Source organism: Euprymna scolopes, chromosome 44 (assembly GCF_053919585.1).
Source record: "Euprymna scolopes isolate OS-2025 chromosome 44, ASM5391958v1, whole genome shotgun sequence".
Lineage (NCBI taxonomy): Eukaryota > Metazoa > Mollusca > Cephalopoda > Sepiida > Sepiolidae > Euprymna > Euprymna scolopes.
The window spans coordinates 593,477-614,512 of NC_136525.1; the positions used below are offsets into that span (position 1 = coordinate 593,477).

General features: G+C 34.7%; 2 protein-coding genes across 3 annotated transcripts in view; one reads left to right on the forward strand and one right to left on the reverse strand.

The window, feature by feature from the left end:
- The window catches only part of LOC145268642 (hatching enzyme 1.2-like), a 75,045-nt gene extending 58,107 nt beyond the window's left edge, over nt 1-16,938 (reverse strand). Inside the window, exons 1-2 of one of the 2 annotated variants that reach the window (XM_080124121.1) lie at nt 16,799-16,938; nt 363-381 (exon numbers count right to left, since the gene is read on the reverse strand). In XM_080124121.1, the coding sequence (XP_079980247.1) occupies nt 363-381; nt 16,799-16,801 (22 nt within the window). In that variant the 5' untranslated portion in view covers nt 16,802-16,938. Of the gene's footprint in view, nt 1-362; nt 382-1,957; nt 2,059-16,798 lie in introns of those variants that run through there. The other variant, XM_080124120.1, reaches the window with a different exon arrangement.
- The window catches only part of LOC145268643 (cleavage and polyadenylation specificity factor subunit 4-like), a 36,799-nt gene continuing 31,129 nt past the window's right edge, over nt 15,367-21,036 (forward strand). The window contains exon 1 of the mRNA XM_080124122.1: nt 15,367-15,714. Within this exon, the coding sequence (XP_079980248.1) occupies nt 15,612-15,714 (103 nt within the window). The 5' untranslated portion in view covers nt 15,367-15,611. The remainder of the gene's footprint in view (nt 15,715-21,036) is intronic.

Below are 21,036 nucleotides of genomic sequence, written 5' to 3' on the forward strand. Positions count from 1 at the left end.
TTTAAAAGTTAAAAATCACAAGAACTTTCTCAACCTGATAATAATTTTAATAGTAATAATAATAATTATAATAATAATGATAATGATAATAATAATGATGATAATTGGGAAGGTTTATTATCATGTATTTGCAATGAAGACTAATAATAATTTCCAGTGAGCAATCAATGGTAAATAGCTGTTGCGATAAGGCAAAATCATTGACAAAAGTTATCAAAAGAGGTAGAGAAAACGGGGACAGTTTTAGAATATTACATACAGAAACATGCCTATAGAAACATGCATACAAGCCTTCGCCCCTTTTTAGGGGTCACCAGAGAGGAAAAGATAAAAGGATTTTTAAGATTGAATTCTCGACTTACCATCGGTTAATTCGGTTGACTGAAAAACAAAATAATAAAAAATATTAAAGTAACAATATATTTTTACATATTATATTTGCAGGGTGATACAGCATCGTCCAGGATCCTTTTTTCCATAAATTACAGAAATAACAAAAGTAAAATTAAACAATTTGCTTAATATTGGAATTTGAAATGTCTGACACCTCCACCTCCCATAGTATATATAACCAGATGCTTTTTATTTATTAAATATAAACTATTTCTTCTCTCTTTTTAAAACCTTATGATTCAGTTCTGTTGAGTGAGGGTGAAACCGGTTGGCTGGTTTTTATCTTTTCTTTCTCTTTTAAAAAACTGTTTTTACATCATACTTGCAGTAATAAAATTATGTACTTCTCTCAAAAAATAATGAAATATATATGTATATGCATGCATATACATAACAATTATCTACAGACACATGTTTTACAGTACCATGGCTAATTAGCATAGCCCTAGGTTCAGGCCCTAGTACAGTTAGCTATACTGATGAATTGTGGTACAACAAAATGTGTGTCTGTAGATAATTGTTCTTTAAGTAAAATAAAGTAATATATATATATATATATATATATATATATATATATATATATATATATATATATATATATATATATATCCAAAGAAATCTAAAGAAAAAATAAGAACACAAGAAAAGGAATTATTTTTACAACAAGGAGGAAAGCTCATTCATGTCCAATGGGGGAAAGTTCATTCAGGTTTGCCAATTGATTGTCTAAAGCAGGCTTTCCCAAAGTGGGCTCCACGGGGCCATGGGGTTCAATGAGTGATGCTGAGGGACTCCAGAAGCTCTTTATTAAAAAGGACCAAGTGCTTTATATGGAAAATGGCTGCAGACATTTAATTATTAATTATTTTTTATTGGAAAGAGATATGATACATAATTACAGGTGCAAAGAGTTTCAGGATGGTTCATGAAAAAGAAAATACAAAATAAATTAACAAAAATGCAACAATTTTTTATTACTCAAAAACGAAAAAAAATAGTTGTAAACATTATAATTAGTTAGTGTTAATATTTGAAAATGTTTTTCATATTTATCTTAGAAATTATCTTGTTAGTGCTCCCATGAAAAACCTTTGCTCTGCTCAAGGGCTCCATGGTGTTTTGAAGTTTGGAAAACCCTGCTCTTAAAGCCTCACTCTTTTAAGTATTTTCTGAACGAAAAGAAAAACTACCACACTATTTTCACACATTTCCTTAAAATTTTTTAAAAATATTTTTCCGTTTTCTATAAGAATCCTGTGGGCTGGATTAAAGATTTTGGCAGGCCGGATGTGTCCCATGGGTCATAGTTTGGAGACCCCTGATCTATTTTAATACTAATTTATATTTCAAAATAGATGGTTACTTTTTGGACACCCAGTATTATAAAATTTATTAACCCTTATCCTCAAGAGGCTTTTAGTCTTGATAAGCGATAACTCATTAAAAAAAATACCTTTATTGGTAGGGGCTTTAACTGATTTCTCTTTTGAGGTGACTATTTAAGTATTTCTACGTATTATAAAACTGTGAGATTTAATTAAGTATTAACCTTGAAAATACATACCTTTAATGGTAGGGGCACAGCTTTGACAAATCCGCATGACAACACGGACAAAAAAAACAATTTTATCATCACGACTAATAACCCAACATATGTTGCTTGTCATTCTTTCCTGAAACTTTTATACGCAACCCTTATCAATAAATAAAATAATCAGAACAGAGCGGAAGAAAGAAAAAAATTCTAATCGGTCAACTCTTTATCTCTCTTATCAATGCTGGCAGAAAGAAGTTTAAAACTATAAAAACCTGAATATTGTGAAGCTATCGTCTGCTGGGATGTGTGACTTGATTTGAGTGCACTGTGGGAACGTTTTTGGAAGGGCTGTTATGTCCTGGACACAGCAACCATCTCCCTGTCTAAAAGTGAGAGACTAGTGGTAGATGTGTACCATAATATACGGCGACGTCGTGTAGGCAACAGTCCTGCAGTGAAATAGAGAGAGGAGCAGTAGGAGGTAGCAGGACTGGTGACGTCATGCAGATATAGCAGCAGCAGTAGTAAGACAGAGAGAGTGGAGTGGGAAAGACATGACGTCATGAACAGCAGAAAAAGACAGCAGACGACAATGAATTCCCACTAGTCAGTGACAGCTCTGTAAAAAAATTTGTTATATAAAATGGAAAGCACGGACAGGAAATAAAAGTGTCTCTCAAAAAAAGTGAGTTCAAAGTCTTTTATTTGTTTGGCACTTCGTCAGGGTTGACAGACGAGAGGAAGAATGAAATGAGAACGCCGTCTATAACGTTATAGATGCACCAGACCAAATGTGCCAACAATATGCCAGGCATGGGCAAATGGTGGTTTTGTAGAGATATAAGATACTCTCAGGTGTGAGTAATTTTCTAGCATAGTAGAGAGAGAGAGAGAGAGAGAGAGAAAGAGACCACCTACTTTGCAGCAGACTTGGCAATGTCTTCAATGTATTTATTCCCATTCATGTTGCCTGTGATATTAAGCCAAGGAGTTTGAACAGTGGGCTCACAGATAAGGTATTAAACCCAATAAAATGATAAGCACATCCCCTTTAGATTAAAGGTTGATATGGCGTCAGCTACGTTTACTCATGAGTCTTCTTGAGTTCTCAGCATCATTAATGGTAGGTCTTTCATCGTCATTAACAGCATAGCTACATTGAATAGATGTCAGCTCAACTATATAATCAAGTTACCTGAATTGAGTTTTTCAGTAAAAGTTTTAAAATAAAGCTGTAGTGTTGTTTTCTTTAGGGTGACAAATTTATCATTCCACCCTGTACTAATTAGATTTCTTTCTAGAAAGGCATCAGGTACTTACAGGAAGGAACAAGTGAAGGTTGCCAACATCCTAAGTGAAAATGTTTCACTGAAACAAATTGGATTCAACTTGGAAAGCCCAGGTTGTTAATTCAGGTCTTTAACAACTTAGCCATAGTCACCTCCCTAATAGCAAAAAGTTGATGTTTTTTTGTTTTTTTTTTACATCCCCATGACTTTATAGGTAGTTGCTATCTATCAAATCTGGCCTCTATAACAGTAGTCTCTTATGCTTTAATGAAAATATGCTTGTTTGTGGTTTTAAAAAAATATCAAGAGGGAACAATACTACACATCCAACACTCTGTGTCCTACTCTCAAGAACCTCCCAACAGTAAAACATGAGGCACAGCTGACACAACTCGCCACTTCAGTCAAATCTAGTCCAAAAACCAACCCTTCTAAAAAATCAGGCTCCTCTTTTATAGCCAACCGGAAGTATCTCATTTGCATATTGAGCAAACATAAAATGTAACCATTTCTTTATTTTTCATTTTCTTTTTTTTTTTTTTTGACGCCTTCTGTCTGCAGGAGAGAACAGGTTTGTCACAAATTAAATCATTAAATTAAATCATTTAATCACATTGTTTGGAATGAACAAAAAGAAACAAACAATGAGGGTGCAAAAATCTTTCCAAAATTAAAAGGCAATATTAAGTGTTGGTTCACGTGGGAAGAGAGGATGTAAAAAAAAAAAAAAAGAAAGAAATATAAATATATATATATATTTATATTACACATGGCAGCACGGTCTTGAATAAGTTCGTCCACACAATCCTGAACACCTCCGACGATTCAGCAGAACATGGTCCCGAACGACACGATCCTGAACAACACCATCGATTGACACAACATGATCCCAAACAATACCATTGAATTGACATGCCACAATCTCGAACAACACTGTTGATTTACATGACACAATCCTGAACAATACCGTCCAATTGACTTGACATGAACAGTAACACAGAGCAATCTTTTTTAACTGCTCCTGAATGACTTCTCAGCTTGTTTTTTATAGCTGTTGGGCAAAACTCAATGTATACTGTGAGTAGGATGGATGTAGCTCATTGGTAGACATTTAATTTGTAATTGAAAGGTCTTGGGTTCATTTTGCGCCGCAGGTAGGCCCGACTCATACACTGGTACACAATTCTTGTGTGCTTCTGCATATGTTCATCACATCAAGGAAGATGGCCTTTTCAGACCCAACAGATACTACCTATTGATCCTAGCTTGAGAGTCAAAGTTAGACATAAAGAGTACAGTCGAGAAGGATTTCTTCTCTTCTGACCAAGAACAGAATAGATACAATACTTTGAAGGTTGAAAAGGTGCCTGTTGACTTGTTTCTTCACAAGGGTAATGTTAAATCATCTATTCGTAAACAATGTTAATTTTATTTGTGAATTAGGCACAAGGTCATCAAAAATTATGTCAAGGAGGGGGGCGCGTGTCATTCTTTGTTTATCCTACTCTTAACCTAGACATATTCATACATGCATTGTTTTTTCATTCTTTCACCATTTGTCCATCAAATTCCATTCTGCAGTCACCACAATACCACATTTACCTTATGGATTATCAGATGCAAAATACTCCCAGTGGTTTAAAACTAATTTTATTTACAAAAGTGTTATATTCCTAAATACTTAGGAAATAAAGACAAACGTGAGTTACACCGAGTGGTATGTGTAATGGGGTTTATTTATAATACAGAAACGTAAGGCTGCTCGCCTAAGGTAAATAGAAGTACATAGTAACAAGTATGGGGAAGAAAGTCTGATAATCAACACGTAAGACTATCCGTCTTACTGCGACTGCTTGTCTGCCGCTGTCTGCCACTGTCTGCCAAACAGTCCAATATATATATACAGTTTGTAACCGGTGTATAGCCAGTTATGTTCCTTCACAACACCTCCCCCTGAAGCTGAAATCTTCCTGATTTTAGCTTAAATACCTCTTCCTTTTAGGGTCAGGGCTTAATCTCCTGGTAACTTTTCTCTTTCTTGCGCTTTTCCTTCTGGTCAGCGTTACCCGGGGTAAAGGTTTCTGTCCAGCCCGTATGGTCGGTTCAGGCGAAATATTCATTGTTTGCGGTACACACGCTGGTTTTGGTATATCAAAAATATCGCACAATGTTTCCATTGGTGTCTCTTCCACATTTGGAGACAGTCTGGGACGTATTTGATTTCTGTGTCTTTTGCAGACAAAACTTAATCCTTGGATGGTATAGACCATGCTCCCAATCCTTTTTTTGATAATACCTTCAACCCACTGATTTCGTCCATTTTGAAAATTTTTGAAATATACATTTTCACCTGGGGAGAAGCACTTGGTATTAAGGTTTTCTTTTTTGAAAACTTTCTTTTTCTCTGGTAGCAGCCTATCGAAGACAGATCTTATCTTTCTTGCAAACATTAGCTCAGCCGGGGAAGAATTGACATTATTATTAGGATTTGGTGTCACCCTGTAAATTGCTAAAAATGTTTGAATACATTGTTCGTCTGTGTCCGTAGTAAGATTTTTCTTAAGTGCCCTTTTAAACGTATCTACAAATTTTTCGGCCAACCCATTCGATCGTGGATGGTACACAGGTGTTGTCATATGTAGAATATTTAGTGAGTCACAGAATTCTTTGAATTCATGAGCAGTAAATGCTGTTCCATTATCGCTCACTAAGGTTTTTGGCACTCCAAAACGGCTAAAAATTTCATTAAGCGCACTCACAGTGTTTTTTGCTGTTGGATGTCTAAACTTAAATATTTCTGGCCATTTTGAAAAAGAATCTACAATAATCAAGTAAAAATAACCATTTATAGGTCCCGCATAATCAATATGCAGACGTGACCAGGGTAGGTCCGTCTTTGGCCATGGCGTCGTTTTTACTGGAGGATCTCGAGCTGCTAATTGACATCCTCTGCATGTCTTGACACATTTTTCAACTTCCTTGTCCATACCAGGCCAGTACACATATCCTCTCATAAGGGATTTCATTCTCGAAATGCCCGGATGACCTGTATGAAATTCCTTCAGAATTTTCCTCTGTAACGTTAGTGGAATTACGATCCTCTCACCATACATGAGCACATCTTCACAGATGGAAAAAGGCGTTGTTTGATCTACCTTTTTATTTTTTTTTATCCATCCCAATTGATTTTTCATTTTCTTAATGAAAATGTCATTTACTGCCTCTTTTTTTATTTTTTCGAAAGTTACCGGAAGTTCACGTATCATATTACACATTGAACTTGTACATTCACTTTCGTCTTTAAGCGCAGCAATTACCGTTTCTTCGAAACTTTCGCTTCTTTTAGGGATCAACCGTGATAATGCATCTGCGTGTCCTAACTTTTTTGAGGATACATGTTCCATCTTAAACTGATAGTTTAAGAGGGTTACAGCCCATCGCTGTAATCGATTCGCAGTATGTGTGGGAATGCCTTTCTTTGATCCAAATATGGTAAGTAGGGGTTTATGGTCGGTTTGCAAAATAAAAGATCGTCCATGGAGAAATCGATTGTACTTTGTAATTCCAAATATTATCGACAGCGCCTCTTTTTCAATTTGGCTGTAATTTTTCTCCGCTGCAACCAACGTTCTTGAAGCATGGGCGATAGCTTTTGTCCTACCATCCTCATACTTGTGAAGTAATACAGCGCCAACACCGTAATCACTGGCGTCCGTTGCTAGTATTAGTTCCTTTTCTGGATTGAAATGTGCCAATGCTAAGTCTGACAGTAGACATCTTTTGATATTTTGGAAAGCAGATTCACATTCCTTATTCCAGTTCCATTTAACACCCTTTTTCAGTAACTCGTTAAGAGGAGCTCTTAAATTATGTATGTTAGGGATGTAAATTGCATAGTATTGAACTAATCCCAAAAACGATTTTAATTTTGTCACTGAATCTGGAGCAGGCATCTTTTCAATTGCTTCAGTCCTTTGTGGATCCGGTCTTCGACCCTCTTTGTCGATTATTTGACCTAGATATTTAATTTTTTTCATAAAAAAATCGCATTTTTCTGGGCTCAATTTAAAACCAAATTCCTGTATTCTTTTGAATACTTCTTTTACATGCTTCTTATGATCTTGCAAATTTTCACTTTTAATTAGGATATCGTCAAGGTAGGCCATTGAAAATTCCAACCCTGCCAGCATCGTGTCCATAATTTGCTGGAAAATAGCAGGAGCAACCTTTAATCCAAAAGGAAGCCTCTTTAGCTTAAAAATGCCCTTATGAGTATTTATGCCTAAGTATTTGGAGCATTCATCGCTGATCTTAATTTGCAAGTAAGCATCTGAGAGGTCTATCTTAGAAAAAATTTTTCCTCCGTTAAGCTTAGAGAACAGATCTTCTGCGGACGGAAGGGGATAATTATGGTCCAATAGACAGTCATTTAAACCCGTTGAAAAATCTCCACAGACCCTTATTCTGTTATTTTTTTTCTTTACATACACGGTTGGACTTGCCCAATCTGTGTGGTTAACTTTTTCAATGACTTCCAGTTGTTGAAGTCTATCCAACTCTTTTTCGATTGCGTCCATCGCTGAAAAAGGCACATTCCTTTTAGGTTTGAATACTGGAGTGGCATTTTTCTTTAATTCAAATTTTGCCTCTGTCTTAATACAGAGTCCTAGTCCTTCGGCAAAAACATTGGGAAATTCAGTTTTCAAATCCTTCAGGAAGTCTTCCCTTTGGTTTGCTTTTTCTGCAGTTAAAACGTTACAAAACGAATTTATGGGTTTCTCCCATAAATTAAACAGGACAATCCAATCTACCCCAAACAGGCATGTATTCTTTCCTGGTACGACGTACACTTTGGATTTATGAGTCTGGTTAGCGAATGTCACTTTGCATTTTAATTCTCCCTTGAACTCTAATCTTTTGCCGCACACACTTCTCGCCGTCTTTCTGGTTTTCGTTAATTCAGGTCGATCTATCCTTTTCCATATATCTTCATTTATAATACTAATATCTGCACCGCTATCCAGAAGCAATGTAACCAGATGTCCATTTATCCGAACATCAACATATTTCCGTCTTTCGCAGCTTTTTTCTTTATTCATGCGAAGCGTATTTACATTATCGGTCCCTTGTCTTTTCTTCTGGGCACAGTATGTTCCCTTGTGACGTCTGAGACCACATTCATAACATATTTTGTTCCTAAACCAGCAGGTCTTATTGTTGTGTCTTAAACTACCACAACATTTACACTTTAGCTTTGGGTCTTTGTATCCTTTAAGGATCCTGTGTTCTTGGAACCTGGACTTTCTTGTGGTCCCTTGCCTTTTTACTTGCTGCACCTTAAAAATATTTTTCTCTTCAATGCGAGTGTTGTCTTTCTTTATGTTAATCAGACGTTGACACTCTTCAGTGACTTTTTGCAATGTTATGTTAGGATCCGCCTCCATAATTGTTAGGATCCGTGAACGTATATCTTTGTCCCTTGGTGCTGTGAGACCTTGTACAAAGATTAAACATTTAAATTGGTCTGCGGAAATTTCATTCAATTTAAATGATTCGCATAAACAGTTCACAGTGCAAGCATATTCTAAATAGTCTTCAGCTTCTGCCTTCTGAATGTTCAAACATTTGTATCTAGAGTGAAATAGGCTATCCCTTTTATCAAATATTTTCGACAAGGTACTAATTGTTTCCTCGAACGAAACCTCCTCCGGTTTTTTTGGTAGAATTAGATTTGCATACTTGGTGTTTTCATCAGTACCCAGTTTTTGTAGTAGCAGGGTAACTTTTTCCTCATCGGTCCAGTCTAAACATCTTTTCGTAAAAATTGTTTCGTATCTTCTGTAGTATGCAGGGAAAGTAACACCAGTATCCGGGGAGTAACGAAATTCCGTTAGTGAATTTGAAATACCCTCGGCAGAAAAATTAGTCTTCTTCCCGGTCGACGTTAGAATTAGCTTTTCTAAATTCTTTTGCTGTGTCGACATTTGTCGTTGTAGTATGTTTGTTTGTTCTTGTTGTGCCTCTAAAGTTTTTTGTGTTCTTTCTTGTTGTTGTTGCAGCTGTTGCTGTAGCTGTTGTTGTTGAATTTGTTGTTGTTGTTGTTGTTGCGCTAAAAATTGTTGAGTCATTTTTGTCTGTTCCTGGATGCTAAGGGCTAGAGCCTTAGTTAACTCTGCTAATTGTTCCATGTTAGCTTCTAGTACAAAAATGTCTTTTCGAATTCTACACAATAATTCCAAAGAAAAATCGTAAATTTACGTATATCGTAAATTAGTAGCAATATGCAGACACAACACGTTTCAACAAAGTTCATCCATAGTAATTCAACAGGCTTTGTAAAATAATTCTTTTTTTTTTTTTTTTTTTTTCAACAACGTAAGTTCATACACAAAATATTTCTTACTTCCCACGACAAATAGTTCCAATTATTTATATAAAGGCAATAACAAACAATTAATTTTCCAAAAAAAAAAAAAATATATGGCTGCCGTTCCCACGTGGCATAAAATGGTACAATAGTCGTTGTATTTATATTTTTTCTTTCGAAACTCGTAATCCTTTAGTGTAGTTTCGAATTCACTTGCGACCATTTTTTTTTTTTTTTTTTTTTTTACTTGTCAAAATAAATATAAATTCCACTTTACCTTGAACATGTTTCTATAATTTCTTGTGAGTTCTTTACGAAGAAAAATCCGTACTTTTCGCTACTTTAGGTAGGAAAAATTTTTAAATTCATTGACGCACGTGGTCAAAAATCCTTGTGTAGTTTGTTTTTTTCGTAAAACAAAAAATCCTTGCATTGTACACAGTCCTTGGTACGGTAATTTATCTCTGTTAAGAGAAAGAACATCCTTTCGTCGCCATTGTTATATTCCTAAATACTTAGGAAATAAAGACAAACGTGAGTTACACCGAGTGGTATGTGTAATGGGGTTTATTTATAATACAGAAACGTAAGGCTGCTCGCCTAAGGTAAATAGAAGTACATAGTAACAAGTATGGGGAAGAAAGTCTGATAATCAACACGTAAGACTATCCGTCTTACTGCGACTGCTTGTCTGCCGCTGTCTGCCGCTGTCTGCCAAACAGTCCAATATATATATACAGTTTGTAACCGGTGTATAGCCAGTTATGTTCCTTCACAACAAAAAGATATTTACAATTTTATGAAAAAAATGGTGATGCAACACTATAATAGCGAAAGTTAACATTTTTAATATTGAATTTCAAGGCAAACCAATGGTCTCTACTTAACTTTAGGACCCAGATGCAGGGACAAAAAAAAAAAAACAAAAAAAAAACGCACTATTATTCCTACTTCAAACTAAACTTTTGAACAGTAAATATTAAAAATTTTATTTTCTTATTTCAATTTAGTTCTTCTGTATTCCTTGCTACTATTCACTTATAACTCTTTGTTTCCAGATTTCTGTCTCTTGAGTCAGAGAAAATGTGTAACTGTTTGCTAGCATTTATTAACTTCGAAAAACGAGTTTGTAAGTTTTGAAATAGCATTAGAAAAGAAGTCGAAACTTATCCTTCAGATTAGTAAAGAAAATCACCAGCCGACCCTTGAAAAGAACGCACATGGCCATTAAGCCCCCACCTCGCCTTTTTTTTTATTACTACTCTGATAATAGATTAGAAATCTTGACATCCCAAAATTCATTCCAGTCGGAGACGCTGGTTGCTAAGGAGCCCCTTTGAATGAACAAACAAGTTAAATGCATCTATCTATTCCGTGTTGCATGTAACCTATGTAAATCTCAACCCATTTCTTTTTATTTCTTTGCTTTGTATATCTTACATTCCAGGTACTTATTATTGTCAATTATTAATATTTTACTTACTTATTATAAAACAAATTAATTACTTAAGCAGCTTAGTTTTCTCATCATACTTAATAACATATACAGCTTCTTAATGCTGGAGTGGAATTCTATCTCTGATTTTAAGTTGTTTTTTTTTTTAGAATAGAGCAAAATTTTCTTAAGTATGATACTTAATATTCTCATCCATGCCGGGGTGTAGAAATACCTGGTGTAGAAACCAGGTGCATAGTTACCCACTCTCAGAGTGATGGACCCATAGAACTTCTCAGATAATCCATCTAGGAGAAAGAAAACTCTGATATTAAAACTGGAGAAAGAAGGCCTCCTCAGTCTTGGTCGACAACCTTCCTAGAGTTAGTGACTCAAACAAATTCTCCGGTTTACAAACTTAAATTGCTTAAGAAGTGGATAGGCTTCGCCTATTGCAGAGTTTCACACTCGTTCTTTATCTATTAGTCAGGTGCAGAGGTGCAATAACAAGGACCCTCAGGAGCCACCCTGTACTTGGCTTTGTTTCATGACTAGGACGATGAATGCTGTCCCCCTATCCCCAACTTCTTTCTTTTTCTCACAAACTGAGCAAATTAGGTTTGCTTGCATGCCAGGTGTGCTCACTTGGCTGGTCTGGGCTGGTCTTGTCTTGGAGGCTGAGGGTACCTGATTGACAGTTTGTCTGGCTGCTGTTTCCGACTAACAGTACAAGAGCCTTAACTCTTTAGTAGTGCTTAGAGCGGCTGCTCTATCATCAGGTGTATAATATCAGGATAGTTGTAGTGTCATGTCGTGCATGGAAAAGGGACCCTGATGCTATCACTGGTTGGCTTTCACGAGGCCACAACTTTCTAGGAAGGACCTGGCTAATGGACCTGTTGTGTGTGTATACTTGGTGTCAAAACTGGCTCAAGTTACCCAACTCTCTTTCCCCAATTTGAAATTAAACAAAACATAATGAAATGTAATGACAACCCCAACAAATACCACGATTAAACTGGACAACCACCCAAACAAAACCAATTCACCTCCTCCCTTGAGGCTCGCGTTCACAAATATCCATGGGCTTAGAAGTAATCTATCTTAGCATTAAGTGAAACAAACTTTCCCTCCTTAATCCCCTCTAACTACTTTAACATGACAGATATATGCACGGGCTTGAAGTCTATATTAAAAGTACCCTCCCCTTAACTTGAGAGCAACGTCTAGAATCAGATGACCCAGTCTTTATGTGTTTTCGACTAACCTTTCATCACTGTGTTACTTATATGTTCTCAACCATTCTCACTCATGTCAGAACTGTATCCTAATCGGTCACGCCTCTGATATATACATGCAGCAATTTCCTTAGATACTAATTTCCAAATACATGTATTTGGTGACGTTAATGTCCATTATAAGAATTGGCTTGTTTTCTCAGATTATACAGATGCAGTTGGACATTCTACTTATAGCTTCTCTATAGCCCATTCCCTCACACACAGTCATGTTGCTAACCCACCTCTCAGATAATCACCAGCAGTAAGCTTCATTTATAGCCCAATTCCTTACCACAGTACCTGAGGATTGTGTAACCAATGTCCACAGTCCACTTGGAAATGCAGACCACCTAGTGGTATCAGTAGACATTGCAGCCAAATCCCAACCCCAAAGTGAGGAATATCTGCTCAAAACGACAAGGTATTACAACAGGGCTGACTGCGAAGACATCAGAGAACATATCAGAGACATCCCATGGACCAACATCTTTTCTCTCCCTACTAAACAGTGGGCAAATGAGACAACCGAATGGTGCAAAGTGGGCATTGAAGCACATGTCCCCGCACGGAAGTATTATAGCAAGCTTCACTCACTCCCATGGTTCACTACAGATTGTGCAGCTGCCATTGCACAAAAGCAGCATGTGCTCTGCCAGCTCGTACATCACAAGTCAAATATAAACAGGCAAAAATTTATAGATGCTAGAAATCATTATAAGAGAGTAATAATCACAGACAAAAGAAGACATGCTGAAATAATGTGGAAATGTATAGAATCACAGAAGATAGAAACTCGCGATTTCTGGAAAATTTATAATAGTATAGTGAATAAAGGAAAATCAATAATTCCCCCATTATCCAACAAACAGAAGGCACTTTTGCAGTATTTGGGCGAGCACCATTGTTAGGGGGCGATAATTCCAATTTCTTCTTGGTCAAATAAATAACAAACAAGATTGTTTTGACACAAAAATATTTGCAATCCAAAAAATTTATTGCATAAAAATTTATCAAAATATAATTGTAAAAACATTTATTGAAAAGTCTGCATAAGAAAATATAATTTTAATAAAACAATTTTGTAATGAAAGCAACATTGGACCTTTATGATATATATATATATATATATATATATATATATATATATATATATATATATATATATAGTGGAGATGGTAATTAATAAAAACCGAAGAAAGTGCTCAATGCTGTTGTAGAGCTAATATGCGTTTTATTTTTTTTATTACCGTATCTTTCTGTTAAGCTACACGGCCGTTTTTTTGGCCGTCTGTAGCATCCTCAGACTTTTACAGAAATGTTCCCTATTTTGGGATGAAAGAGTGGAAGAGTGAATGAGGTCAGAAGAGGAAGAGAGGAAGGGAACAAGGAGGGAAGGTGGGGGGCGTTTGGTATGTCGATAATGTTTTAGTTTTGGGGTTTAAGGAACTTGTGAGGGAGGGTCTGGGAAGTTCATTTCTGGTGTTGCTGAGGGCATAGGGATACATGAGGGGAAGGGGAATATGTGGGGGTGGGAGGAGGTGGGGTACTTTAAAATTCGAGAGGTGATTTCTTGGTAAGTATGTCTTCAGCTGTTGGGTGTTCCCTTATGTTTGGAGGCGGGGGTGGGACTATGATTCGGGGTTTATTTATTTTTAGTTTTTATTTTGTTGTTAATTGTTTGGAGGGGGTCAGCTAGCGGTCGCAGCCACGGGTACACACATGCGCATGTACACACATATATACTTAAAAGAAACGGTCACAGGTACACATACATGCCCGCCCTGGCGTGCAAATATATGTGCATATGTGCGCCTGCATGCATAGACACCTGCGTTGTTCTCGCTTGCGTCAAATTTTCTTTAAGGTGCTAAGATTGGGTGCGCGTGCGTAGGCATGGATGCGCACATACACAGATACATACATACATCGACGCCCCCGCCCCCAAGGAGGCGATTATACAGCTCATATATATATATATATATATATATATATATATATATATATATATATATATATTTATTTATTTATTTTATTTTATTTTTTTTTGAACAACTAAATAATTTAAATGAAACATTTTTCAAATTAAAGCAACTTTGAAGGGTCAACAAATTAATAATTTAAAGAAAACATTTTTCCGAATTAAAGCAACATTGGATTCCCCCCCCCCCCCGAAACATTTTTGGAATTGAAGTATAACTGTGGCACCTGTTGATTAAAAAGTCTTTGTAAAAAAATATAATTTTAATAGAACAATTTTGTAATTAAATCAACATTGAATTTTTAGAAAATAGGTTTTTTTTGTTTGTTTTTTTGCGAACAAATTTCCAAAAAGTATGAGTTATCGTCCCCTGCTCTTTGATCGAAAAGCACCACCTGGTAACAGTTTAGTAAAATACAGCGAAAAAAAAAAAATATGGTGCTTGCTCAAATACTGCAGAAGTGACGAAAAAAAAATTGAATAATGCAGTTTTACCGTTTCTTCTATTGCCACATATTCCGTATGATAAACTGGGTTATCTGTCTTGTTTTGACTTAACTTTCGCTATTTCAAATTATAAAATGGCGGATCGATAATAACGATATTTTTGGGGTTTTTTGTAAAAAAAAATATTTTTAACAGATCTTTTACTTGATTATTTTTCGTAATTTTTTGAATTGACACGTAATTACGTAATAGTGTTAATAGTGGTTTCACTTAAAATTCATTTTGCCTATTTTTTAGAGATTCACTTATAATGCGCAAGCACCTTTTTTAAACAAAAAAGCGGGTCGATCTCTAAATGGTAGTTAGACTTCAGTGGTAGCAAATACAGTGGAGATTGTATTTTTGCAAAATAAATACCTGGCAAGGTAAATAAAGGTGGGCGTCATGGTGGATCAATATTACAGAAAAACAATGAGACAGGGATAATTTATTTAATTATCTACGGGGTATCTTAATAGACATGAGAACGAGGGCTCAAAGTATTTAATGCATACTAATGTGAGGACGGTTTTCTTTCTCCACCGGAAGTTTGTACCGGTATGAGGAGAGTTTTTTCTCACAGGAAACGGAAGTTTCTGCCGGTGTTTGGGAGTGCGCATGCTCACGAGATTTAAGCATGTTTTTCCAATATAGTTAACTATTTGTTTTAGTTCCTTGTTATTTTTGTTAACTTAAATTATTTCTGCCATTATTAATAATAATAATAGAAACTCCGTCCATAAAAAGTTTTTAAAAAAAAAAAAGGAATTTAGTTTTCTTTTCGTAAGAGAAGATCGCTTATTATTTTAAGAGAGGAGACTTTCCTCTCTTTTTTACCCCCCAAAAATGCAGGACATTGTTGCCCCTGTCCGAAATTTACGATTTGATATTGAATTTGCCCTGGAAAATCAGTTAGGATGCCAACCTCTCCCGTTTCCAGGAATGGACAGTAAGTAAACAAATAAATAAATAATAATAAATAGACCCATTTTTTTTTTTTTTTTTTTTACTAACTGATTAAAAAAAAAAGTTTGAATAGTTCAGCAAAAACCGCGAGTATTTATTCGAAAGTAAAAAAAAAAAATACCTTCTTTAAACTGAATAAAAGATATATATATATATATATATATATATATATATATATATATATATATATATATATATATATATATTTACTATAAACAATGAAACAAGTTAAATAAATGCTTTAAAAGAAGTTAAAAAACAAAAAATAAGATTATTTGGGTTTGTATTACTATACACGTAGATTCGAAAAAGTTGTCAAAGAACAAGTATATAACAAATAAATGTTATCAAAGGCAAGAGAAGTTACTTTTCTATTTAACTGGATAAATTTTTAGTATTTTTATTAAATGTAACATGTTTATTCAGCTCGAAAAACATAGTGTTTACCGATGTATTTGAAAATTCCAAATGGCGGGGCACGAAAAGCACTCTGGTGAACACGGTAAGTTTGAGAAAATGAGTTAAAACTAAAAAAAAAATAGTTCGCCATTTGCAATTTTCAAATACATCGGTAAACATTGTATGTTTTTCGTGCTGAATATGTTACATTAAATGAAAGCACTAAAAACTTGTTCAGTTAGGTAGAAAAGTAACTTATCTTGCCTTTGATAACATTTATTTATTATGTTTTCTTTTTGACAACTTTTTCGAATCTATGTGTATAGTAATTACAAACCTGATTATTTTTCTTGCTTTTAGTAACATTTATTTCTTAAATCTTTCGGTTTGTTGTCTATAGTAAAAAAAAAAAAAAATGGCCGATTTATTATTATTATTATTATTATTATTATAGTACTTCTGCAGTTTACGGACGGTGCTGAAATAATAACACGATTTGGAAACCCATTCTTAATACAAAATAGAGAGTGGGGGCAACATTCGTCAGGTCCGCCTTTTTTTTTATCTGATGAGTTTTCAGGATGTTTACACGTGAATTTGTGAAAAGTGTCAATCTACAAATTATTGTTAGGTGAAAGCACAATAGTTACAAAATCACCACGCCTTACCATGTTAAGAACGGATTTCTAAGTAGGATGCTTCTTCATTTATCGCCACGTGATTTCCACGAAGTTACTCGGGTGTACCCGGTAGATGACGGGAATAATCAGATACGGCCGGGCAAACCTTTTTTTAAAAAAACATAAACTGTTAACAACCGCCCCTGCCCCTCCCCATGTTAAAAATGGCAACGGCCACTGAAATTCATTCAGTAATACATTAGAAAATAATGTCTTAATAGTCAGAAAACTACTTGTCGACCGTGTCTGGTCCTTCCCATCATCTGCCAGGCATACCCAAGTAACTTTGGAAATCGCGGGTTGAATAAATGCAAAAGTACCATAACTTGATAATCTCCAAAAATACCGTTAGGGCTTACAACATGGCCGCCAGAAGAGTCACGTGATCCGGTTGATCCAAAACATGAATCGTGCAAATGGAAAACGCAGCCTTGAAGGCAAACTTTGACAAACAATCACAATTTGTTTGTATTTAATTTTTTGTTGATATAATGTTGTTATAAAAATAGGCAAACTTTGAGAAACAATCTTAGGTTGTTTTTAGTTAAAACAGTGTTTATAAAAAGTATTTTATTCAGAACAAACAAGTGGTCAGAATTTTAGGCGGAATTTTTGACACCCCCAACAAAAAACTGCGAATAAAATATATAAAACTCGTAATTTCTGTTTTTAAAGTGGGTTGTCCATTTTCTTTATGAAATATACTTCCAAAATAAACTATTACAGTCGTTTAAAACATAATAGAAGTATTATTTTTTAAAAACAATGTTTACAAAATGTCTACGCACGTGAAAGAGTCGGCCCAAATAAATTTTGTGAGCTAATGCATCGGCATCGGTCGCCTCCATCTATTCTGTCTAAATTTATAAAATGAAAATTAAAAATATAAACTGTTTTTTTTTACATCATATTTTTATAACATTACATCTTAAAAAAATGAACACCTTGTTTTAAATACCATTTTTATGAAAAACTCTGAATAAAATATTTTTTATAAACACTGTTTTAAAAAACAAACAAACTGTGATTGTTTCTCAACAAAAAATTAAATGACCGTTCTAAATAAATTATTTATTATTATGATATTGAAAAACTGTTTTTGTACATAATTATTATGCTTGTTTGTCAAAGTTTGCTTTAAATTTGCGTTTTCCGGTTTCGTAATACGGCGATTCATGTTTTGGATTAACTGGATCACGTGACTCTTCTGGCGGCCATGTTGTAAGCCCTAACGGTATTTTTGGAGATTACCCATAACTTTTACCAAACGCAAGAAAAATTAAACTTTTATTGATCTGCGTAGCTTTTCAGTTTTTGAACTTATTTTGTAATCAGGTATGACAACCGCGAATCGCGGCGATCTCTGCTTATTTTCGTAAGCTTTTAAACTAATAGTAGGTAGATTAGTAAATCCGGGTTTGTTTTATGATAAACAAAGATACGAAAAAGTAGCACAGGTTGAGATAGAATCGACAAATTAACTTTTTTAAGATGTCGTTTTAAGCAAAAACGATATTACGTACTTGTCATGTCGAAAATAGTAATATATCCAAAAATTACGAAAATTCATTGGGTAGAGCTACTATTGTGTTTTTAGTAAAAAGAAAAGGGTCAATTTTTACGACGTGCCCCAGCGTATTATAAGCACCCCAGCCTCCCCCCATGTTAAGAACGGCTTTCGAAATAACTCCCCACCTCCCCATGTTAAGAACGGCTTTCGAGGTTGAGGAAGGGGGATATTCTGACAGCCGTTCTTAACATGGGGAGGTTAGGGTGCTTGTAATACGCTGGGCACGTCGTAAAAATTGACCAAGAAAAGATCTATTGCTTTAGGCTACAATGTTTGTAACTATTAAAATGTAATCTAAAATATGCGTTCTGAGTTATGTCCCCTGTTTTCTGCACTCTTCACCGTCTACTTTATAACATCTAAGAAAAATGCAATTAACACAATTTTCCCTAAAAGTTTCTTTTAACTACAAATAACTTTCTACTCGATAAATTTTCATAATTTTTGGATATATTACGATTTTCGACATGACAAGCAATAAGCATGTAATATTGACATGACAATTAAGTATGTAATATTGTTTTTGCTTAAAACGACATATTTAAAAAAAAAATTGATCTGTCAGCTCTCTATCAACAAGCACCAGTAAATGTAACCAAAGGTTAAGATATGTTACTCTTCTACCTACCTAGAAAGTATTTTTTTTTCTCTGTGTTTTAACTGATTATAAAGTGTGTTTTGAGTGTGAAATGCGAGTTGTGGTGAGTGCTTAAGTGGAAACATAAAACAAACATGGTGACATGGTGCTCTTGCCTTTTGAAGTCCTGAGAATCGGTCAAAAACTCAACTGATGCTACCAGATCAGGCTGTCTGAAGATATTGGCTTCCTAAGATGAAATGCACGTAACATTGATGCCTTTTGTTTTTCTACTTCCTTTTGCAAAACTTAATTATGTTCTGCAAAAACAAAAACAACAACCCACCTTTTCTTTTTTCCCATTTCCCCTTTCTCTATCTCCTCCACTTTCTGTCTGGTTTCCTAACTTAAAATGTATCAAACATTAATACTGTAACCCTTTTCCCTCTCCCATTGCAAAACTCATTCATGTTCTGCAGGGTAAGGAATAAAACCGATAAAATCCATTATAAAACAACTAAACCAAGCACTACAAACTAGTGATTGACGATACAAAGATCTTGAATAATAAAAACCGTCTACAAAATAACTGCAACATGAATACTATTTCCAAAATAACTGGATTCGGCATTAAATAACTTGAAAAGGGTTGATATGCCGTAAAACAACCAAACTCTACAAATATTTGAAAATATAAAGAACTTGAAGTATAAAAACTATTTCCAAAATCATTGGATTCGGCATTAAATAACCTGAAAAGGGTTTATATGCCATAAAACAAAACAACCAAACCAAACTAAAAACTTGAAAAAAAAATTTAAAATACTGACAGAAATTCACCAAATAAATACCATGGTGGTATTTACTTTTTATGTGTTATCTTTAGGACTATAACAACAGCATATTGTTTTCATTGTTTTGATTCTTGAGTGGGTATCTGTGATCTTATATGCTTTTATATAGAGTTATGTGGTTCTCGGTTGATTAACTGTGTTTTTGTTTTGTTGGTTATTCTGTAAAATTACCAGTGAAGTTTCCTCATTAAACCAGCATCACATCTAGATTTGTGTATTGGAAACAAACTGGTGCTAGCAGATTTGCGGAATTCAGCGGGGCCAGTATAGGCCAAACACTACCAACTTTTTGAAATCAGCAGCTTTTGTCGACCAGTTTGAACAAGCGCATGATAAATCTGGGCTTTTGTGTCTAACGTGATCTCAGGACATGACAACAAATAGGGTTCTAGGTGACTGTTAATGAAATAACAAATTTTTTCATAACCAGAAAGAATGCTAGAAAGAAGCTTATGAAAATAAATGTTTAAAACAATAACAAAGGACTTCAGAATGTAGGTTAAATAAAATGCTACATATACTTTAAAGAATGTGACATAAACAAAAAGGATTGACCAAATTCAGCTTTAGTAAAATAAAGTAATGTTAACAATAACAAAGGAATTTAGTTTAAAGCCAGTAAGAATAACATTTACAGTTAACAATAGCATAAGGATTGACCTTTTTACATAAAGTCCTTAACTAACAAAGAAATGGTTATGATATATTCACAAAAGAGTCAGTCAGTCAATGAGACTGGAGAGTTCGAGCTACCAAAGATATTAGCTCGGAAGAAATTGTCTTATATATTCTGAGAGCTTGAAGGGACAGAATTCTAGAGAGATGTAGAAACTAAGGAGAACATTACAAACAGATACTCAGAACATGAAAGAAAGTAAAGTATAAAATATAATCAGAATGGTATGGTGTTCCATTTTGGAAGGAAATTTTTATTTTTATTTTTTTCAGTGTTTTGAAAGCCAAGTACCAACCATTAGAGAAAAAGAACAGTGAAAAAGTTTTCCTTTGTTCGCCATGCAGACAATGCCACGTTTTGTAAATATGTGTAAATGCGCACGCATGCTCTGACACAAGTATGTATTTTACACATACTGTTAAGAGATAGGATTATACTTACATCACATGGATGTTTGTATATATATATATATATATATATATATATATATATATATATATATATACGCACACTGGGCAATACAGCCTGTGTAACAATACAATCATGAAT